The sequence below is a fragment of the Ahaetulla prasina genome, chromosome 7 (assembly GCF_028640845.1).
Source record: "Ahaetulla prasina isolate Xishuangbanna chromosome 7, ASM2864084v1, whole genome shotgun sequence".
Lineage (NCBI taxonomy): Eukaryota > Metazoa > Chordata > Lepidosauria > Squamata > Colubridae > Ahaetulla > Ahaetulla prasina.
Window position 1 is genome coordinate 91,269,822 of NC_080545.1, and position 22,329 is coordinate 91,292,150.

Below are 22,329 nucleotides of genomic sequence, written 5' to 3' on the forward strand. Positions count from 1 at the left end.
TGTTGATGAAGTCATTATGAACTGGGGTCCGTGATGGGATCGCACTTATTTTTAGCGGATAGACTTTTAATGAGTTCTATTGTGCTATCAGCCAGGTTGATTGTCTCTTTTTTTTTCTCTCCCTCTCTCTCTCTCTCTCTCTCCCTCTCTCTCTCTCTTTCTCGTCATTCAGAAACACCCAGTATTGAAAAACTACTATCAAAAGATTGGAAAGACAAGCTCCTTGCCATGGGATCAGGGAACTTTGGAGAAATAAAAGGTAACGCTTATTTCTATTCACGAAAGAACAGAATTGAATAGAAGAAAAAGAAAAGAAAAGAAAAAAGACATTGGAGCGCAGGTAGTTTTCAATTGACAACCGTTCGTTTAGGGAACAATCGGAGTTACAACGGCACTGAAAAAAATGACTTCTGGCCGGTTTTCACACTTACAACTTACCCGTATTTTTTGGAGTATAAGACGCAGCTTAGTTTTTGGGGAGGAAAAGAAAAAAGCTGATTGGCAGGTGGATTGGCCTCCCGGAATACCCCCAATCAGCTATTCTCAGAGGTGAATTTTAGCAACAGGTTCCTTGGTTGTGAGCTCTGTGGCTGGCTTTTTTTTGGCTTTTTTTGCTGCCTCTGAAACTCCATTTCAGAAAACACTTTTTTCTGCCTCTGAAAGCCTCCAAAACAGAACTTCAGAAAAAAAAAAAAAGCCTCTGAAGCTCTTTTTGGGGGCTTCTTTTCTGAAGCTTCTTTCAGCCTCTGAAACCTCTGTTTGAGAAGCTGGGTGGGGCTACATTCAGAGTATAAGAAGCACCCAGATTTTTCACCCTCTTTTTGTGGGGGAAAAAGGTGCATCTTATACTCCAAAAAATACGGCATATCCCAATAGTCGCGTGATCAAAATTCAAGCGCTCGGCTACTGGCATGTAATTTATGACGTTGCAATCTCCCAGGATCACAAGATCATGATTTGCAATCTTCCCAGATGGCAAAATCAACGGAGGAAGCCAGAATCGCTTATTGGCTGCACGGTTCACTTAATAATTGCAATATTTTGTTTAACAACTATGGCAAAAGGGTTGTAAAATGGAGAAAACTCACCAAAAAACTACCTTGCTTAACAACAGAAGTTGCAGGCTCAGTTGCTGTCGTAAGTCAAGGGCTGCCTGTAAATATGATGAGTTGTTTTGGTCATGTGTTTTTCACTTCACTTTGTTCCTCTTCGTCTGAGATTAAGACAGACATCAGGACATGGTAAAAATTGGCCTTATTGTCCTGTTAAAGCTGAAATTCTTGTATTTTTGTCACAGCAGCTGTATTTTTTTTTATTTTTTTTTTGTTTACATTTATACCCCGCTCTTCTCCGAAGACTCAGGGCGGCTTACAGTGTATAAGGCAATAGTCTCATTCTATTTGTATATTTTTACAAAGTCAACTTATTGCCCCCCCAACAATCTGGGTCCTCATTTTACCTACCTTATAAAGGATGGAAGGCTGAGTCAACCTTCTATATAAATATAGAATCACTGAATCATAGAATAACAGAGTTGGAAGGGACCTTGGAGGTCTTCTAGTCCAGGGGTCTCCAACCTTGGGCAACTTTAAGACTTGTGGACTTCATCTTTTTTTTTTTTTTTTGCATTTATACCCCGCCCTTCTCCGAAGACTCAGGGCGGCTTACAGTATGTTAAGCAATAGTCTTCATCCATTTGTATATTATATACAAAGTCAACTTATTGCCCCCAACAATCTGGGTCCTTATTTTACCTACCTTATAAAGGATGGAAGGCTGAGTCAACCTTGGGCCTGGTGGGACTTGAACCTGCAGTAATTGCAGGCAGCTGTGTTAATAACAGACTGTCTTAGCAGTCTGAGCCACCAGAGGCCCATCTTGTGGAATTCTGGGAGTTGCAGTCCACAAGTCTTAAAGTTGCCAAGGTTGGAGACCCCTGTTCTAGTCCAACCCCCTGCTTAGGCAGGAAATCCTAAACCACTTCAAACAAATGGTTATCCAACCTCTTCTTTAAAACTTCCAGTGTTGGAGCATTCACAACTTCTGGAGGCAAGTTGTTCCACTAGTTAATTGTTCTAACTGTCAGGAAATTTCTCCTTAGTTCTAAGTTGCTTCTCTCCTTGATTAGTTTCCACCCGTTGCTTCTTCTTCTACCCTCAGGTGCTTTGGAGAATAGCTTGACTCCCTCTTCTTTGTGCCAACCCCTGAGATATTGGAACATTGCTATCATGTCATCCCTAGTCCTTCTTTTCATTAAACTAGACATACCCAGTTCCTGCAATATGATAATATATAAATATAGTATAAATATATATAGATAAATATAAATATGATAATATGATAAATAAACAAATATAGTCCCATTTCTCCATCTCTCTGCTGACTGGCATGTTACTTAGATCATGGGGCTTTGCTTCAGAATTTGATCCCAAGATTGAAAATTGAGATAGAGAAAATGTATTTGGTGCAGACCTCAAGGCACTTGCTCTTCAAAATTAGCTTCTCCTTCTCTTTGGAAGAAGACATGTCCAAGGGGACAACACATAAGTCATGACGGATGCAATTTTACACACACATGCACACACATTGTATTTAAATCAAACTTTTTACTAAAGTAGATTGCTACTTTAAAATCATGTGCCAGCGGCTAGGAACATTGGAATCAAATTTGTGGGCAACCAATGAAAATAAATATAAATATTGATAAGATTAAAAATAGCAGTTGCCCTTTTAGGCATTCGCCAGAGCTCGTGTCCTAACAGAAGGCCAACTTACAACCCTCAAGATCCCCGTCCCTGCTGTTTTATCCCGTTAGGTTTCTTTTAAGCAAAGGAGTATTAATGACAGCAATGAGAAGTCAGCGCAACCTCCTCTTGCATCCTGCTTTTGCTGCTGTAATTACTATAAATCACTCTTAAGTAATTGGCATAGCTGGTCTAATGTAGGGAAAAAGCTGTGGGAAGTGGACTAGAAAAATCTCTGATGAGTAGCCTCTTACAGCTAAAACAGTCATTTGTTTGTAGCCTGATTTTCTTAATTTGCCGGCTGAAGGCTGAATCAAAGAGGTAGTCAAGAAGAGGAAATCAAGAGTCCATCTTAGGGTCCCTGCTAAAAGGATCTGGTTTCCCAAGGGAGGATTCATGAGACGCTGGAGGAGAATCTCAGTTGCAAACAACAATGAAGGGGTCAAAGGGCAAGTATAACTCTGCAGAGCAGAGCATCTCCCCCAAGACGATGCCTAATTCCTCCCCTGGCAAAATTCTAATGCTGTCAGTTCCTAAATTCAGCTACTCGGTATATTTTTTAACTCAGTTGCTTCCACTCTTTGGGATTGGAAGAAAAAGCAGATTCCAGCAAATCATCATCTCTAGTTGTGTCTAAAATGATCATACCACCCCCCCCCCCCAAAGCTGGCTGAGATTCATTGTCTTGTGTAAATCCTGCTTTTAAAGAGATTTTCCTTGTTAAGAGAATTCATAATCGAAAGACACGACACTCTGACTAAACTTTTCCCAGGAGAGGACAAATGTGGTTTTTAACTGAAAAAAAGAGAGTTAAAACGGTGGGGAAATCGGTAAGCAGAAGGAGAAGAGGTGTAGAAGAAGACCTTGCTAAAGGCCTGGTTTCCCCTTGAGTCTATTCTTATTGCCTTCAGAAGTTCCAATAAAGGAGAATATTTATAGTTCAGGGTTGAAATGAGGGGACCTTGGTGTTCTCTGAGCTTGATAGTTTTCTTGAAGACGTTTCATTACCAGACTAGGTAACATCATCAGCGCTAGACTAGCACGGATGATGTTACTTAGTTTGGATAACGAAATGTCTTCAAGAAAACAATCAGGCTTAAAAGAGTATCAAGGACTCTTCCTTCAGAACTGTTTGTGCTCTATCACCTAAAGAAGAGATTGGACAACCATTTGTCTGAAATCGTATAGCTTGAGCAGGGGGTTGGACTAGAACAGGGGTCTCCAACCTTGGCATCTTTAAGACTTGTGGACTTCAACTCCCAGAGTTCCTCATCCAGCACTGGCTGAGGAACTCTGGGAGTTGAAGTCCACAAATCTTAAAGTTGCCAAGGTTGGAGACCCCTGGACTAGAAGACCTCCAAGGTCCCTTCCAACTCTGTTCTTTTATTGCTGTTGCTACTAACCGAATGTCAGCTGGGGAAATTGGTCATTCCAATAGCAGAAACAAAGGTGTTGAGTTGATAAATGATTTTAGCTTGCCCTTCTTTTTTGGAGAAATGGAAGGCCAATCAGGATGAACGTTCTACCATATGGCACTTGGCCCTTCATAAGGAGCAACAAGCCAAGTTTTGTTACGGCAAAGTTTGCCAAAACAACACTAGAGCCATTCTTATTTGCACATATATTGGAGGTGTTCTTTCTTCACGAACAGGAGGTCCTTATTAAAGATTTCCCAGCTCTTCCATTTAATTAATTGCTTGATGTGTTTACCTTGGCCGTGCCACTTTGGATAAAATAGGGCATCAGACATATTGGGGGGGGGTTGTTGTCAAAATCTGCAAGATGACAGGCGCAGCATCAAGATAAAAGCCTCCTCCCCCCCCCACACACACTTTGTACATCATCCCTGGACTCAACTCATGAAAATTTCATTGAATTCCTCTTTACGTTTGAGGAAAAAAAGAACAAAAGTAGCCTGCCTTTTCATAAAGAAAAACACAAGATAACTTTTCTCTCTGCCTCTGATGTGCGCATTGATTGGTTTGCACCCTGATTCCCATCTGCTTCATAAGACGCTCCTAGGATGCTTCGTGAGATGCCTCCATAAGGAAGAGATGGAGAGAAAGACAGATTCCCAGGTTGTCTATGCAAGCATTTCAGATTCTGTACAGGTAGTCCATTACTTATGACCACAATTGAGCCCAAAATTGTTCAGTGAGTTTCGATCCATTTTACAAGTCTTTCTTGCCACCGTTGTTAAGTGAGGCCACTGCAGTTGTTGAGCTAATACAGGTGTCAGCAACCTGCAGCTCCAGAGCCGCATGCGGCTCTTTGGGCCCTTCTGTGGCTTCCTGTTGTGTCCCACTCCTCCTCTGATGGCTGAGTCGGGGAAGTCCGTATCAAGCGTGCCTCTGCAGCTCTGCCAAAGTCCTATCAGAGTCCTCAGGGCAGGCAGGAATCCAAGGTGTGACTTCAGCAATTCAGATTAGACTTTGCCTGACTCAGAGAATGCCAGAAAGCAGATCCTTTATATAGGCCATGGGGTGTGGCTCCATGACTCAAGCACTTATCCAGGCCTGCCCCTCCCTTCCTTTTGCTGACATCGCCTCTCCATTCTCCGGAAGCGTGGATCTATCCATTGCATCGTTTCGTCTCCAGCTGTTGGTAATCCCAGCTCGTGGCTGGCTTCAGGTGCACATGCTATCGGAGGGAGGTTTGTTTGTTCGGTTTGTCCAGGCGTGGTGCCAGGGCTGGGGGCTGGAGGCATGCCAGGACATTCTTCTGTACTATCAGCATCCGGCAGGAGATAAGAGGGGCCCGGCTGCAGCGGGGGGAGCGAGCGAGGCACAACACTTCCTGTCGGGTGATCCCATCATTGGCTATCCTCACCCCTCCCTCCCAGTCACTCCTCACCTAGCCTGAGAAGGTAAGGGTGACAGCAGCAGATGGAGAAGCAGCCAGGGCAGAGACGGACAGATACAGGGAGAGGGAGGGAGGGAGAGAGAGAGATCTCAAAAGGGTTTTGTGGTTCCCGGTGTTTTTTAACAACCAGTTCTCTGCCCTAATGGGTAGGCGTAACTGGGGAGGGGGGTGGTCATGTGACTGGTGGAAGTGAGTGACATCGAGTTGGCCACGCCCACCCAGGTTTTGTGGCTCCCGGTGTTTTCTGTGGGAAACAGGTCCAAATGGCTCTTTGAATGGTTAAGGTTGCAGACCCCTGGTAACACAGTTGATCAGTGAATCTGGCTTCCCCATCGATTTGCTTGTCGGAAGGTCACAAAAGGTGAACACATGACCCTGGGACATTGCAACCGTCATATATGCATGCCAGTTGCCAAGCGTCTGAATTTTGGTCCTGTGATTATGGGGATGCTACAACAGTCATAAGTGTGAAAAAAATGATCGTAAGTCACTTTTTGCGGTCCTGTTGTACCTTCAAACGGTCACTAAATTGTAAGTCGATAAGGTAAGTTGGACCTAAAACTGCTCCTTGGTTAGAATATTAGAATATACATTTACTTGGTTTGCATTTTACGGTAATCCTATTTCATTTGCTCTTCCCAAGTCACGCCTTGCGTTAGGAAAAAAAAGTCCTTGTAAAAAGGCAATGAAGGAAAGAAAACAAAAGAGAGATTCCTCATGCCTTTTTTTGAGATGATTCAGCGTTCACATAATTTCTTAGCTGGTAGATATTATTCTTTCCATCTCAAATTCGCCCCATAGTGAGATCCGGTGATAATCTAATGCAGGGATAGGGAACTGTGGCCCTTTTACGATCTGTGAACTTCAACTCCCAGAATTCCTGAGCCAGATGAAACTGGATCCTGGGATACTAGTGCAAACGTCATAAGTATGAACCGGTTGCCAAGCGTCCAAATTTTGATCACGTGACCACGGGGATGCTGCGACAGTCATGTGTGCAAAATGGTCATAAGTGCCTTTTTATCAGTGCTGTTGTAACTGCAAATGGTCACTAAACCATTTAATTTGTAATTAAACGGTTGTAATTTGAGGACTACCTGTAGAGGAGAAATTCCTATTAACCCTATTATATAATAGATTGTCCTTCCTTGGAACTTTTGGCTTGTTTTCGTATTTTCTTATCTGTATGATGTGAATTTGGTGAAACGTATTGCATATTGCAAGGGATCCTGGAAGAGAAATTCTGAAATTTATTTATTTATTTATTTATTCATTCATTCATTCATTCATTCATTTATTACAGGAGTGTTTATCAGTGAGAGGGGCAGCATATAAATTTAACAAATAAATAAAATAACACTTAGATAGCTGTCCATCTTAACAACAAACACTGGGCACCTCCTGATCAGAAATCAAAGCAACATTAAAAAACCATATTAAAACTATAAAAAGCCAATGCATTAAAAAAAAAGGAAAGGGTTGCAGAGCGTGTGCGCGATGCAAATTTAAATAACCCCAAAAGGTGGATTTGTATCTGCCTTTTAAGGCAGAGGTCTCCAACCTTGGCAACTTTAAGACTTGTGGACTTCAACTCCCAGAGCTGGCTGAGGAACTCTGGGAGTTGAAGTCCACAAGTCTTAAAGTTGCCAAGGTTGGAGAGCCCTGTTTTAAGGGAATGTTGTTATGTTCTCACTTGCTCATGAGAGCAAGGCGTTCTGCTCCTGGTATTTATGTTTTCACGGATCAATTTTACCGGTTAATAGAAATGATCACAACTGTATTATAAAACATTACAAAAAAAAAACATGTGCTAAGCATCAGGCAGTCCAATCCTATCCCAGTCACAGAAGCAGTCCTAAATGCCGCAAGACTGCCAACTTGAGTGCTTTTGAAAAGTAAAAAAATATAATATCTATGGCGAAATGTGGCTCTTCTTCCAATACCAGCTTTGGATCTATGCGTGATGAGGAAGCTGAACCGAAAAATCACTGTAAACATCATCTGTGCTGAATTTCACAAATTCATGAAGTGAGAATCCTTAATCAAGAACATATTCCAAGTGTATCGGAGAAGCCCTGGAATTTCAAATATACAAGGCATCAAAACTAACTTGATATGTTGTACGTCTCCCTGTCAATATATGTACACATTTGGGAGGAATTCAGGGCCTTGTTTCCTTCAGAAGAGCAAAGTCAGTAAAGCTAGCTCTGGTTTATGACGTGTCACTAATAATGGGCATTTAAGCACATTATGCTGCTGGGGTAGGGGGGGAGTTGTGTCCTCCTTTGTCAAATGGAGCATGGCCAGTGTTAAGCTGGGCGAGTGAAGAGACTAGAAACAGGCTTCAGACAACAGCTCCTTATATGACAATGATCTACAATCCAGCAGCTTGCCTCTCTGACAGCTTGCCCTTTTATAGGGAGCTGTCAGGGGTTTCAACCCATCTCGTTTTGAGTATTTGTCCCCTCTCAAACACCGGACCTGACTGAAGCCTTTCAGGCTGTCAGTATCTAATAGCCAGCATTTTTTTGGGTGTGTGTGTGAAAATTATTGAAAAGATATAAGAAAGGCTACCTGTTTTTAGCAAGCGGCACAAATCTAGTCTTTCAGAGGTGATCCTGAAGTTGTGACACCAAATTTTTTCTTCTTCTCTGGAGGTTCAGCTGGCTTGGTCATTTTGAAATACAGTCCTCGTAGTCCTCGTCTTACAACCGCAATTAAGCTCAAAATTTCCATTGCTAACGGAGACATTTGTTAAGCGAGCTTTGCCCCATTTTACAACCTTACTTGCCACAGCTGTTAAGGGAATCATTGCAGCTGTTAAGTTAGTAACACGGCTGTTAAGTGAATCTGGCTTCCCTCATTGACTTTGCTTTGTCAGATGGTTGCAAAAGATGGTCACAGGACCCCGGGACAAATTTTTTTTTGAAAAAGGGTGAAAGTGTGGAAAAAAAGTGTGAAAACACCAGGCATGAAATGTAAAATTTGTTACTACCAGTTCTGTGGGCATGGCCAACTTTTTTTTTTCTTTACTTTTAAAAGCATTATTTTCTACAACCTCTTCGGCCAAAGAGGTTGTAGAAAAAATGCTTTTAAAAGGCTCTGACAATCCCAGCTGAGCCACGTGATCATCAGAGCCTTTTTTTTAACATTTAAAAGCATTTTAAAAGTAAAAAAAAAACAAAAACCTCTGATGATCGCATGGCTCAGCTGGCCATGGGGTGCGGGCAGGGATTTGTGCTACCGGTTCTCCGAACCACCCACCGCCATCGCTACCGGATTGGGCGATCCGGTCCAAACCGGGAACATTTCACCCCTGGAAAAAATGGTAGTCACTTTTTTTGATGCCGTTGTAACTTTGAATGGTCACTAAATGAAATATTGTTAGAAATGTTTCTGCTTGTACCAGAAATTAGACTGGTTATTAAATATATTAAATATATTTTTGATCCAAGTTTGTATATAGCTTTTTAGGACAGAGCTGAAATCAAGTCATGTTCACCAGTGTTTTCAGAGTCAGAGAAGCAGAAGCTAACTCTGTGTAAAATGTAGTTTAGTTCTTGTCTTATCTTTTCATGTAAATAATGCTGGTTAGCAAGAAACTCTAACCGTCAATCACATCCAATTGTGATCGGTTTTGTCTTGGACAAAATTCACCTCTCCCCAACTCCAGATTTAAAAGAACACAATGCAGGCAGAAATTCTGTTTTTAACATGCCTAAACACCATCTATTAAAATCCCTGTTAGTTTAAAATCAATGTGTGCTTTGAAGGTGTGGCTCAAAGCATCAGCGATGGATATTTAGATCAAGCTGTCTCTCATATATGACATTATTTACTTTGCCCTAAACTAAAGATAGGCCATATGGGTTTTCTTCCAGTTTTTTTTTTAAATCCACTTTTATAACTGCCAATAATGGATTAAGAGAAATAATCTGTTCAGTGACACTATAGCTCATCGGTGCTATGAATTAAAGACACATGTTACATAGATTCTATGTATGGATTAAAAAGGATAATCTGTTAGGTGACATGCAGAATCATGAGATAAAGAGTCTCTAGGCAGAATCTGTCTATGGGCTGGAATGGATAATTCAATTTAAGTAATACCAGACAAGTTGAAAGAGCAGGAAAGTGAGCATGATTGGGAGTTGGGATGAAGGGGGCCCTTCTCGATTTAGGAAGAGTAATCAATTATGTGCTACTTAGGATCCTGTCATTTGGAAGCTGGAATCAAAAGTCTGAAGGGTTTTGGCGTGATCTGCTTTCGAAGGAGGAGAAGCAGAAATAAGGAGGCTAATCAGTAGGATAATGTTTTTAAGTTTTAAACCTTTGGCTAATGCAGCTCGAATGCTTTAGAAGCAGCAACCCTTTTGCAGATGTGGAACTGTTTAAGGTCCCTTGCAGTGAGATGGGTTCAGAACGATCTTTGATTGTCAGCCTTCTTCTTTTTATTTTTTTTCCTTTTTATTTTTTTCAGTTGGGAAAGCAAAAAAAAAAAAGGGGGCAATTTTGCACAACGGTCTCATGCCATGTGGGAGGACATCATGGCTTCCGTCAGCAATTTACCTAGAGAACCGCCAGTGTATTTATTTCGTCTGAACCAGGGATGGGCTTCAAAAATTTTAGCAAGGGGTTCTCTGCCCGGTTGCTGGGTGGGCGTGGCCTAATCAGCCTCCTGCGCCTATGGGGGGGGAGGGGCATTTTTGCCCTCACCGGGCTCTGGAGGCTTTCCTTGAGCCTCCGGGAGAGTGAAAATGGCCTCTCCAGGCTCCGGAGGCCCTCTGGAGCCCGGATATGGGCCCGTTTTTGGCCTTCCCAAACTTCCGGTAGGCCTGTTTTTCGCCCTCCCCGAGACTCTGCGCATGCCCTGCACTTACCTGCATCCAAAACAGGCTGCGTGGGGACTCTTGGGAGGGGCGGGGAGGGGTGGGCGGGGCCAGCCAGGAGTGGGATGTGGGGGTTCTCCGAACTGCACAGAATCTTAGCTAGGGGTTTTCCCGAACCCCTGAGAACCCCCAGCAGCCCAACCCTGGTCCGAACTGAATACATTCAGGAAGAATAGACCTAATCAAGACAAGGTTTCTTCCGAATCAGGAACAACATGCTTCCAAGTTCCAGTTGCGGGCAACAATGGTGGGACAGGTATAGGTCTCCCTTATTTTGTTTGGAAGCACCTCAAACACACCTTGTTGGCCTTTCGAGAAGCACAATGCTGGACTAAAAGTTGTCTTAGCCTGATCCAGCGAGGTTATTCTTAAATCTTTACCTTCTCGTGACATCCTTATGGATACCTGTAAATAAAAATTGCAATATCTCTCCATGGCTGTTGTGCTCGATTCTCTAGTATAGATTTGAGTAGCCGGACAATTAATTTGAAACCTGTTTCAAACCGCAAATGCTTGGAGGAATGTTGACATGTCGTTTGTGTCTCTCCTTCTTCTGCCAGAATTATTTAGGCAGATTTGATTGGCAGGAGAAAGTTCGTAGTTTTATTTCGCCTTCATATTCTTTTTGAATCTGGTTGTCTTTTTTTTTTTATTGACTGAGACTTGGCTGTTCCCTGCCTTTTGTGATCCTTCCTTAACTCTCCCTTGTCTGACCTTTAACATAATTCATGTTGGGCTCTGCGTCCAGCCTATCTATAATTTTTCGGCTATTTCGATCTGGCCTTTCATTCCCTTCATTCGTACCTTCAACAACCATAAAAGAAACAAAGAAAAATTCTTTCTTTTTTTTCTCTCTTTCTCTCTCTGCTACTTGTCTGTCTCATCTTGTGCTGGGTGAGTCATCTTCACTGCATGAATGGGTCTGATACAGCGCACAATAGTTGGACTATTGTGTGTGCTGCAGAGTATATCTTTAGTTGGGGCCTTGCTGGGCCTCTGGCGGGGGTGATGGCCAAGGCGGCCGCGCTTGGCTTCCGGGTACCGGCGGCGATGGCGGCGGCGGCGGATGGCCCCCCCATTCCCAGGGACCGAGGGTTTTCGATCAATGCCTGAGAATGGCTTTTTCCATCAATACCAGAGAGGAGGAGAGACGAGAAGACCGACCGCTGAGTGATAGTGGCGGAGGGTCAGATGTTGCCATCTGGAGGGTTTCGCCCCTCGGAGGAGGACTCGGAGGTGTGGCTGACCCTCTTTTAGATCCTCGGCAGCTCGGCCTAGGACTGTTCAAGATCAGGCCTGGAGCAGGCCCGGAGCAACTGGGTATGGAGTCCCTGACATCAAGGCCCATATTGACTGACTTTAACACCAACTGACTGACTTGATGGAGAATGGCTAGTCATCTGTACCTGGGGCAAGTGGGACCGTTCAGGTTAGAGGGCAGAATAACGGCCCCATGGAGCCCTGGAAGTCCACGGTTCATCTCGCCAGCCAGAGAGCCTAACCTTGCTATAATAACTGCGCTACAATAACACCTTGACATTTTGACCGGCCTGGATGGACTACTGACCGTTTTGTACTTTATTTATTCATGCGAAGATTTTCAACATGGACCTTCTTGCCCTGCGAGACCCCCCTCTCTCCCAGGTCTGGCCCTCCACATTATCGAGGGCACATCTTGAGGACGGGTTTTGAAACCCCGAGAGATGGCATGCGAAATCTAGGAGGCTTAGGGGATTTTTAATGAACTCTTTTAGTCGTTTTTTATTGGGGGATTTTAAGGGAATTTTAAGGGGAGGGATTTTAAGGGAATTTTAAGGGGAGGGATAGGGCGGGTGATGGGGTAGCCCGTCGGAAACCAGTTCCAGCGCATGCTCGTGGCGACTATCAAATGGGTTCGGAGGTTAAGGGGAGTGTGTTCCTTTGTATGAGGTGAGTCCATTTGCACGGTAAGTGGGAGGGCAGATATGGCGGAAGGGGATCGCATCGGTTTAGGGGTCACGCGTTCGATGTATACAGGCGATCGCGTGCCCGATCCTGACTTCTCCCGTTCCCCGGATGGTCAAGATCCTCAGAGCCTGGGCCTTCGTCTGATGTTATGCAACGCACGGTCCGTGGCCAATAAGGCCCCCCTAATACATGACCTGATTCAGGGGGGTGCCACGGATATTATAGGCGTTACGGAGACCTGGTTGGGCACTGAAGGGGGTGTCCCCCTGGTTGAGATGTGCCCACCGGGTTTCCGTGCATTCCATCAGCCGAGGGCCCAGGGTAGGGGTGGGGGGGTGGCGGTTGTTATTAAAGAGAGTCTAGAGCCGAAGGAGGCCACTGTACCTCAGATTGCCGGGTGTGAATCCCTCTTTGTGAGGTGGGGTCATAGATGTCAGATGGGCTTGCTGGTCGCGTACCTGGCTCCTTGCTGCGTGACAGCCGCCCTGCCCGAGCTTCTGGAGGTGCTTGCCGGGGTGGCAGTGGAGACCCCCAGACTTTTAGTCATGGGGGACTTTAACTTGCCATCTGCTGGCTCGTCATCGACAGTAGCTCGGGAGTTCATGGCCTCCATGACAGCCCTGGACCTGACTCAAGTAGTTGATGGCCCTACTCACATCGGGGGAGGCACACTGGACCTGATTTTCATCTCTGGTCAGTGGTTGAAGGATCTGGACTTGAGAGATATAGTCACAGAACCTTTGTCATGGTCAGATCACTCCCTCCTTCGCCTGGACTTTTTGACCGCTACCCAACACCGCAGGGAGACGGAACCACTACGTTGGTACCGTCCCAGGCGCCTGATGGACCCAGAGAGGTTTCGGACGGAGCTTGGGCCATTCCCTGAGGATCTGGCTCACGGCACGGCAGAGGAACTAGCCGCAGCCTGGGAACGGGCTGCGGCTGGGGCTTTAGACCGTGTCATGCCTCTGCGGCCTCTGACCCGGCGCAGATCCCAACCGGCTCCTTGGTTCTCCGAGGAGCTGAGGGGGATGAAACGCCGGAGAAGACGCCTAGAGAGTTCTTGGAGGTCCAGCCGTTCAGAGGCTGATCGGACACTAGTTAGATCCTATACTAGGACCTACCTAGTGGCACTGAGGGAAGCGAGGCGTTGCTACGCCTCCTCCCTCATTGCGTCGGCAGATAACCGCCCAGCTGCCCTGTTTCGGGTGACCCGCTCCCTCCTTCACCAGGGGGAGCGGGATGACCCGTTGCAGGGACGTGCTGAGGAGTTTAACGGTTATCTATACGATAAAATCGTTCAGCTTCGAGACGGTCTGGACCAGAATTGTGGCGATTCGGACGGGACGGCTGAGGGCGGTCTTGGTGATATTGTCTGGGATGAATTTGACCCTGTGGCTCCCGAGGACATGGACAGGTTGCTGGGTAGATTGAATGCCACCACGTGTTTACTGGACCCGTGCCCCTCCTGGCTGGTGCTGGCCACTCAGGAGGTGACACGAGGCTGGCTCCAGGCTATTACGAGCGCTTCCTTGTTGGAGGGAGTCTTTCCGGCCGCCTTGAAAGAGGCGGTGGTGAGGCCCCTCCTCAAGAAGCCTTCCCTGGACCCGGCTGTTTTAGGTAATTATCGTCCGGTCTCCAACCTTCGCTTCGCGGCGAAGGTTGTAGAGAGTATGGTGGCATATCAGTTTCCCCTGCACCTGGAGGAAACTGTCTATCTAGACCCGTTCCAGTCCGGCTTCCGGCCCGGTTACAGCACTGAGACGGCTTTGGTCGCGTTGGTGGATGATCTCTGGAGGGCCAGGGATAGGGGTTGTTCCTCTGCCCTGGTCCTATTAGACCTCTCAGCGGCTTTCGATACCATCGACCATGGTATCCTGCTGCGCCGGTTGGAGGGATTGGGAGTGGGAGGCACCGTTATCGGTGGTTCTCCTCCTATCTCTCCGACCGTCGCAGACGGTGTTGGCGGGGGCAGAGGTCGACCCGCGGCGCCTCACTTGTGGGTGCCGCAGGGCCGATTCTCTCGCCCCTTCTGTTCAACATCTATATGAAGCCGCTGGGTGAGATCATCAGTGGCTTCGGTGTGAGGTACCAGCTGTACGCTGATGACACCCAGCTGTACTTTTCCACACCGGGCCACCCCAATGAAGCTATCGAAGTGCTGTCCCGGTGCTTGGAAGCCGACGGGTCTGGATGGGGAGAAACAGGCTCAAGCTCAATCCTCCAAGACGGAGTGGCTGTGGATGCCGGCATCCCGGTACAGTCAGCTGAGTCCACGGCTGACTGTTGGGAGCGAGTCATTGGCCCCGATGGAGAGGTGCGCAACTTGGGCGTTCTCCTGGATGTCGGCTGTCTTTGAGGACCACCTGACGGCCGTCTCCAGGAGAGCTTTCCACCAGGTTCGCCTGGTGCGCCAGTTGCGCCTTTCTAGACCGGGATGCTTTGTGCACAGTCACTCACGCCCTTGTGACGCCTCGCCTGGATTACTGCAATGCTCTCTACATGGGGCTCCCCTTGAGGGGCATCCGAGGCTTCAGTTAGTCCAGAATGCAGCTGCGCTGGTGATAGAGGGAGCCCTCGTGGCTCCCGTGTGACACCTATCCTGCGAGGCTGCACTGGCTACCTGTGGCCTTCGGTGCGCTTCAAGGTGTTGGTGAACGTCTTCAAAGCGCTCCATGGCATAGGGCCGGGCTATTTACGGGACCGCCTGCTGCTACCGGATACCTCTCACCGACCCGTGCGCTCTCACAGAGGGACTCCTCAGGGTGCCGTCGGCGCGACAGTGTCGTCTGGCGGCGCCCAGGAAGGGCCTTCTCTGTGGGGCTCCCGCCTCTGGAACGAACTCCCCAGGACTCCGTCAACTTCCGGACCTCCGAACCTTTCGTCGCGAGCTTAAAACTCACTTATTCATCTGCGCTGGACTGGGTTAGTTTTAAATTTATGGGTTTTTTAATGGGTTTTTATTCTAAATTTTAATCTTGGCCAATTCAATAAGTTTTTTAACTGTATTTTAATTGTATTTATTGTATCATTGTGTATTTTAATTGGCTGTGAACCGCCCTGAGTCCTTCGGGAGAAGGGCGGTATAAAAATTTAAATAATAATAATAATAATAATAATAAAAAGTTCATGGTATATTGTTTACATCAGTGGTTCTCTACTCTTGCTCCTTGTTACAAATGATAGGAGACATATTGCCAACTGTCTGGGAATACTTGGATCCCAGTCTTAGTGCTTCTGGAGAGGATGAATCCGGCTCCAGTCAGTCATTTGTCCGAATGCTTAGAGAACTGAGACAGGACAACATGGTTCCTATTCTACTTCTATTCATTCAGGAGAGAAGTCATTTAGTGCAGGGCTCTCCAACTTGGTCCCTTTAAGGCTTGTGGACTTCAACTGGCTTTGCTGGCTTTGCTGGCTGAGGGACTCTGGGAGTTGAAGTCCACAAGCCTTAAAGGGACCAAGGTTGGAGACCCCTGATTTAGTGACCAGAACTGGGACTGGCAACTCAACCATTAAGCCATGAGTGTCAACCTCAAGGCCCGGGGGCTGGATCCGGACCACGGGGTGCTTAGATCTGGCCTGTGGAGCCACCTTGGAAACAGCGCAGAACCAGCCCACAGTGCCTCTGCCAGCGAAAATGGAGCTCCCTCCCTCCATTTTCCCTGGCAGAGGTGAAATTCAGCCAGTTCGTACCGGATCGCGCAATACGGTAGGGCCAACTGTACGAAGCTCCACTCACCTGCGTGTATGTCATGGCATCTCTTTTTTGCGATGATTTTTCAGCCTCTACCCATACGCAGAAAGCTTTGCACATGCATGGACGATGGCACACGCACATTTGCGCGTGTATATTTGTGAACCGGTAGGGAAAGTAAGTGAATTTCACCCTTGGCAGAGGGTTGCAGGAGGCTGTTGCAGCTGAAAACAGAGCTTGGGAGCCCATTTTTGCTGGCAGAGTGCTCGGACCACCACAGGCGCCCCCGACACAAGTGATGTTAAGTTGGCCATGCCCATCCTGGCCCCCCAAGGTCAAACACCACCCTGATGCAACCCTCGAAATTGAGTTTGACACCCCTGCATTGAGCAATGTAGGCCCTTAAGCTGCCAAGCACCTGGATTGTGTTTCTGTGACCACAGATATGCTGCAACGGTCATAACTTTGAATAGTCTCTAAATGAATTGTATGTGATACTGGGGAGTAGCTGTATAGTCACTTCTAAGTTTTTTTAAAAAACTGCAGAATCCTAGAAAAGGCTAACCTTGCCAGGAAGCAATGCTAATAAGCTTGCTGAAAAGAAAGTACAGGTAATCTTTGAATTACGACCACAATTGACCCCAAAATTTCTGTTAGTAAGCAAGGTAGTTGTTACGTGAATCACCGTAGTTGTAAAGTTGGTGACATAGTGGTTAAGTGGAACTGGCTTCCGCATCAACTTTGCTTCACGACAGTTCCCAAAAAGTGATCACATGATCCTGGGACACTGCAACCATCATATATACATGCCAGTGGCCAAGCGTCCAAATTTTGATCACATGATCATGGAGTCATGTCGCTTTTTCAGTGCCGTTGTAATTGTCAATGGTCATTAAACAAATGGTTGTAAGTTGAGGACTGTGTGTAGGGCTGCTGGGAGTTCGCAGGGGTTCAGAAGAACCTCTAGCTAAGATTCTGTACATTTTGGAGAACCCCCAAATCCCACTCCTGGCTGGCTCCACCCACCCCACCCTGCCCCTCTCGGGAATCCCCACATGACCTGTTTTGGATGCTGGTCAGTGCAGGGCACGCGCGGAGGCTTGGGGAGGGTGAAAAACGGGCCTACCAGAAGTTCGGGAAGGCCGGAAACTTTCTGGCCTCCAGAGGGCCTCCAGAACCTGGGAATGCCATTTTCACCCTCCCGGAAGCTCAAGGAAAGCCTCCAGAGCCCAGGGAGGGCAAAAAAGCCCCTCCACACACACACCATGGTGCAGGAGGCTGACTAGGCCATGTCTACAATGGCCACGCCTATCCAGCAACCGGGCAGAGAACCCCTTGCTAAACGTTTTGAAGCCCACTCCTGCATTTAACAGTAAGGATACCCAGAGCAGATGTCACGGTGTGGCCGGCTGGTTTTCATAATAAAATGAACAGACGTGATGGGTGGATGTAATGGACTGTGGGTAGCCCGTGGGGAATGGGGGAATGAACTATGCATGCTTTTGCGTGGGAGACTCAGAGCTGGTTTCACTTCTTCTGTGCCAATGTGGATTTATTCAGTAAAGTGAATCCATGAACTCTTTAATGGATGCTCGTTTTTTTAAACAGTGTTCAAAGACGTCATGTTTTAAAAAGGAGTGGGACACTTTATCTGCCTAGGTTCAACACATCTCTTTGCTACCGGCCTGATAGCTTGTGGTTGAATCTTTTATGAAATCAAATCTTTAAGTCCTGTTTCATTTTATTTTGTTGCTGTGGAATCCAAGTCAGAAATTGGAAGTGCCACCATGAAACCTCGGATTTTGATTTAGAATCTGATTTTCGTGGATGCGCTCAAGCCGTGGGTTCCACTTACCTTTGCTACCGGTTTGGAATCGGGAGCGCGCACGGCGCTTCTGCACATGCGCAGAACCTTCTGCGCATGTGCAGAGTGTCCAAGGTGACATCCGGCCGGGTGGGTGGAGTCTCCCGTCACTACAGGTTCGCCCGAACTGGGGCGAACCGATAGAAACCCACCACTGATGTGCTCCTAAAACTGTGAGCAGCTGATTGGCTCCGTCTCGGCTATCTCAGCCACAGTTATCTCAGTAAAAGTCGAGGTCTCTCTGTACAAAGTCAGCGCTGAGAGCTTCTGCCTCTCAGCCCCTTTTTAATAATAATAATAATAATAATAATAATAATAATAATAATAATAATAATAATAATAATAATAATAATAATGATGATGATGATGATGTTTTAATTTGTATACCGCCCTTCTCCCGAAGGACTCAGGGCGGTGAACAGGCAAATAAAATACAAACAGAAACATACACCATAATTAAAACAACCCTTAAAAAACTGATTCAAATTTGCCAGAAAATTTAAAATAACATTACACCCCATAAAAATTACAGAAATTTAAAACCCACAATTAAAATTTAAAATTTAGAATTTAAAATCAGGCCAGTCCAGCCAAACGGAATAAATAGGTTTTAAGTTCGCGGCGAAAGGTCCCAAGGTCAGGTAGTTGTCGAAGCCCGGGGGGAAGCTCGTTCCACAGGGTAGGAGCCCCCACAGAGAAGGCCCTCCCCCTGGGGGCCGCCAGTCGACATTGTTTGGCTGACGGCACCCTGAGGAGTCCCTCTCTGTGGGAACGCACCGGACGCTGGGAGATAGAGGCTGGCAGTAGACGGTCCCGTAAGTAGCCCGGTCCTAAGCCTTTTTAAACTTCCTGCGCTGCTCATGCCCCACCCCATGACAGAACTGCTCCGTTGATTGGACACCCGGCTGCTCTCTCCCTCCTCGTCTGACAGCTCCAGCTGCCACGTCATCTGCTAAATCCTGGAAGTAAAGCAGCTCTTCCTAACACCCAGCCCTCTATCCCGGCTGCTAGTGTGCTGATTCCTTTCTCATGCTTGCCAAACGCAGATCCCTGCAGCCCTCAAACAAGTCCTTGATATGTCATCCCTTTGGATCTTTGATTAGGGGCTGCTCCCATGATCCGTTTCCCTGTAGCGTCATGTGTCGAGCCAGAGCTGGGCTCGACACTCCGGTCTTAGACGAGTGCGAGTCCAGCCAACACGTAAAAAGTCTCGTGACTTCAGGATTTCCCTGGAGCTGAGGGTGCAGTGTCTCTAAAGCTAAATAGGTCTGTGGACTAGAGAACGCCTTCAAAAAGGGTAAAAGGTAAAGGTAAAGGTTCCCCTTGCACATATGTGCTAGTTGTTGCCGACTCCAGGGGGCAGTGCCCATCTCCATTTCAAAGCTGAAGAGCCAGTGCTGTCCGAAGACGTCTTCGTGGTCTTGTGGCCGGCATGACTCAACGCCAAAGGCGCACGGAACACTGTTACCTTCCCACCAAAGGTGGTCCCTATTTTTTCTACTTGCATTTTTACATGCTTTCGAAACTGCTAGGTTGGCAGAAGCTGGGACAAGACACGCGATCTCACCCCGTTACACAGCAGCACTAGGGATTCGAACCGTTGAGCTGCCGACCTTTCGATCGACAAGCTCAACGTCCTAGCCCCTGAGCCACCGCGTCCCTTCTCAAAAAGGGTAGCCCCATACAATAGGGAGATGGAACAGGCACTTTAATTCCGTAGGAGATAATGAAAGTAGTGTTTAACTCTCTTGCTGAAATTAGCACGGGGTAATAAGGCTGTGTTTTGTTTGGATGCCATCCCTCCTTTTATTAAATCTGGCAATATTACAGCAGTAACAAAAGCCTACGGTGATGTCGTATAATTCAGCCCATCACCAAAATAGTCGAAGGTGATTTTGAGATATCCCTACAACCTGCAGTTACGGGTGCCAGATTTGGCCCCATGCTGAGGAGATCTTTCTTCCCCTGTCTCTCTCTTTTTCTCTCCCCCATAATATCCTCTTTCGGATTTGGCATGCCTTCTTTTCAGGAGAGGGCTGGAAATCGATCCGATGCCATTCTTGTTGAAATGGGAAATTATCTCGCGGCTTATCTTAGGCCTCGTTTCTCTTTGACGTCCCTTTATTTTACCCTGCCGTCTGTTGTTTTAGCCCTTTCTATACCATCCCTCCCGCTGTGCATCTTGGTATGCAATATTAAAATGCGTGTTAACGCCCCTTGAAAGAAAAGTTAAAACAATTGAAAAAGTCAAGCGCGGTAAAATATCAAAACATTAAAAATATATCTCTGTCTATAAGCTAATGGTGTTGGACGTCCCTTTGGATCTCAAGGGGAGTCGAGTGAAAGTGGTTTTTTAGCACTGATCATTGCTGAAATGTATTTGCGCTTGCATTGAAATGTGCTTTAAACTAGAAGAAGACTATTCCACAGAGCAGGGGTCATAAATAGCAGAGATTTATACCAGATGTGGGTTTCAAATTTTTTTTACTACCGGTTCTGTGGGTGTGGCTTGGTGGGCGTGGCATGGCTTGGTGGACATGGCAGGGGAAGGATACTGTAAAATCTCCATTCCCACCCCACTCCAGGGGAAGGATACTGTAAAATCTCCATTCCCTCCCCACTCCAGGGGAAGGTTACTGCAAAATCCCCATTTCTTCCCGATCAGCTGGGACTTGGGAGGCAGAGAATAGATGGGGACGGGGCCAGTCAGAGGTGGTATATACCGGTTCTCTGAACTACTCAAAATTTCTGCTACCGGTTCTTCGAACTACTCAAAATTTCTGCTACAGGTTCTTCGAACTACTCAAAATTTCTGCTACAGGTTCTTCGAACTAATCAAAATTTCTGCTACAGGTTCTTCGAACTACTCAAAATTTCTGCTACTGGTTCTTCGAACTAATCAAAATTTCTGCTACAGGTTCTTCGAACTACTCAAAATTTCTGCTACAGGTTCTTCGAACTAATCAAAATTTCTGCTACAGGTTCTTCGAACTAATCAAAATTTCTGCTACCGGTTCTTCGAACTAATCAAAATTTCTGCTACAGGTTCTTTGAACTACTCAAAATTTCTGTTACAGGTTCTTCGAACTACTCAAAATTTCTGCTACAGGTTCTTCGAACTACTCAAAATTTCTGCTACCGGTTCTTCGAACTAATCAAAATTTCTGCTACAGGTTCTTCGAACTACTCAAAATTTCTGCTACAGGTTCTTCGAACTAATCAAAATTTCTGCTACAGGTTCTTCGAACTACTCAAAATTTCTGCTACCGGTTCTTCGAACTAATCAAAATTTCTGCTACAGGTTCTTCGAACTACTCAAAATTTCTGCTACAGGTTCTTCGAACTAATCAAAATTTCTGCTACAGGTTCTCCAGAACTGGTCAGAACCTGCTGAAACCCACTTCTGATTTATACAGGAGAAGTCATTTTGTCAGGGATCCGGCTCCGAGTACTTCAAGAGGTTATAAATATCTTTTATGGGGGGGGGTCCTTGATGCTTCCTGAATTTGGTTGTTTTCTTGCAGACGTTTCATTACCCAAAGTCACTGGCACTGATGACGTTACTTAGACGGGTAATGAAACGTCTACAAGAAAACAACCAAGCTCAGAGAGCACCCAGGACCCCATATTTCAACCTTTGAGTTACAAATGTTCTCCTTTATTGATATATTTTATGATTTGGGGTTTTGTTTTGAATGACTTCTCATAGTCATTGAGAGTTGGGTGGCATATAAGTTTGATGATGATGATGATGATGTTGATGATGTCCATGATGACGGCATCCTGAAATCAAGTTTAACTCTCAGTGATTACATCCATGCAGTTTTCTTAGCAGCATTATGGAGAAAGCTTGTTGGTATTTTTTCTTTGTTAGTAAAAAAAAAAAAAAAAAGTCTAACGAACAGGCTAGGAGTTCTCAATCAGTCCCCCATCCAAATACTAACCAAGGCTCATCTTGCTTAGCTTGGAGATCAGCCAGAATTGACCAGCTGTTGCCACCTGCTTAACACTTTTAACATGGCCTGGTAGATAACCAGCAGCTAGTATCGCTCTGTGGGCGTGGTTGGGCACACCATATGGCACAGAGGCATTTACAGGGCAGAGGAAGAAGGTAGGGGAGATAACAAAATGTGTGTCGCCGTCTCACAACCAAACCTAACAATTTACATGCTGGAGTCCGATGTTGAGACAGGACAGCAATGAACAGCCAGGATTTGCATCACGATGTGGTGTTGCATACATAATGACATATATATATATATATATATATATATATATATATATATATATATATATATATATATATATATATATATATATATATAT

General features: G+C 45.9%; 1 protein-coding gene across 3 annotated transcripts in view; it reads left to right on the plus strand.

Annotated features, from left to right (window-relative positions):
* The window catches only part of SOX5 (SRY-box transcription factor 5), a 623,404-nt gene that overhangs the window by 266,979 nt on the left and 334,096 nt on the right, over window positions 1-22,329 (plus strand). For all 3 annotated transcript variants that reach the window (XM_058191770.1, XM_058191771.1, XM_058191772.1), the window contains exon 4: window positions 173-259. In XM_058191770.1, coding sequence (XP_058047753.1) covers window positions 173-259 — 87 coding nt within the window. The remainder of the gene's footprint in view (window positions 1-172; window positions 260-22,329) is intronic.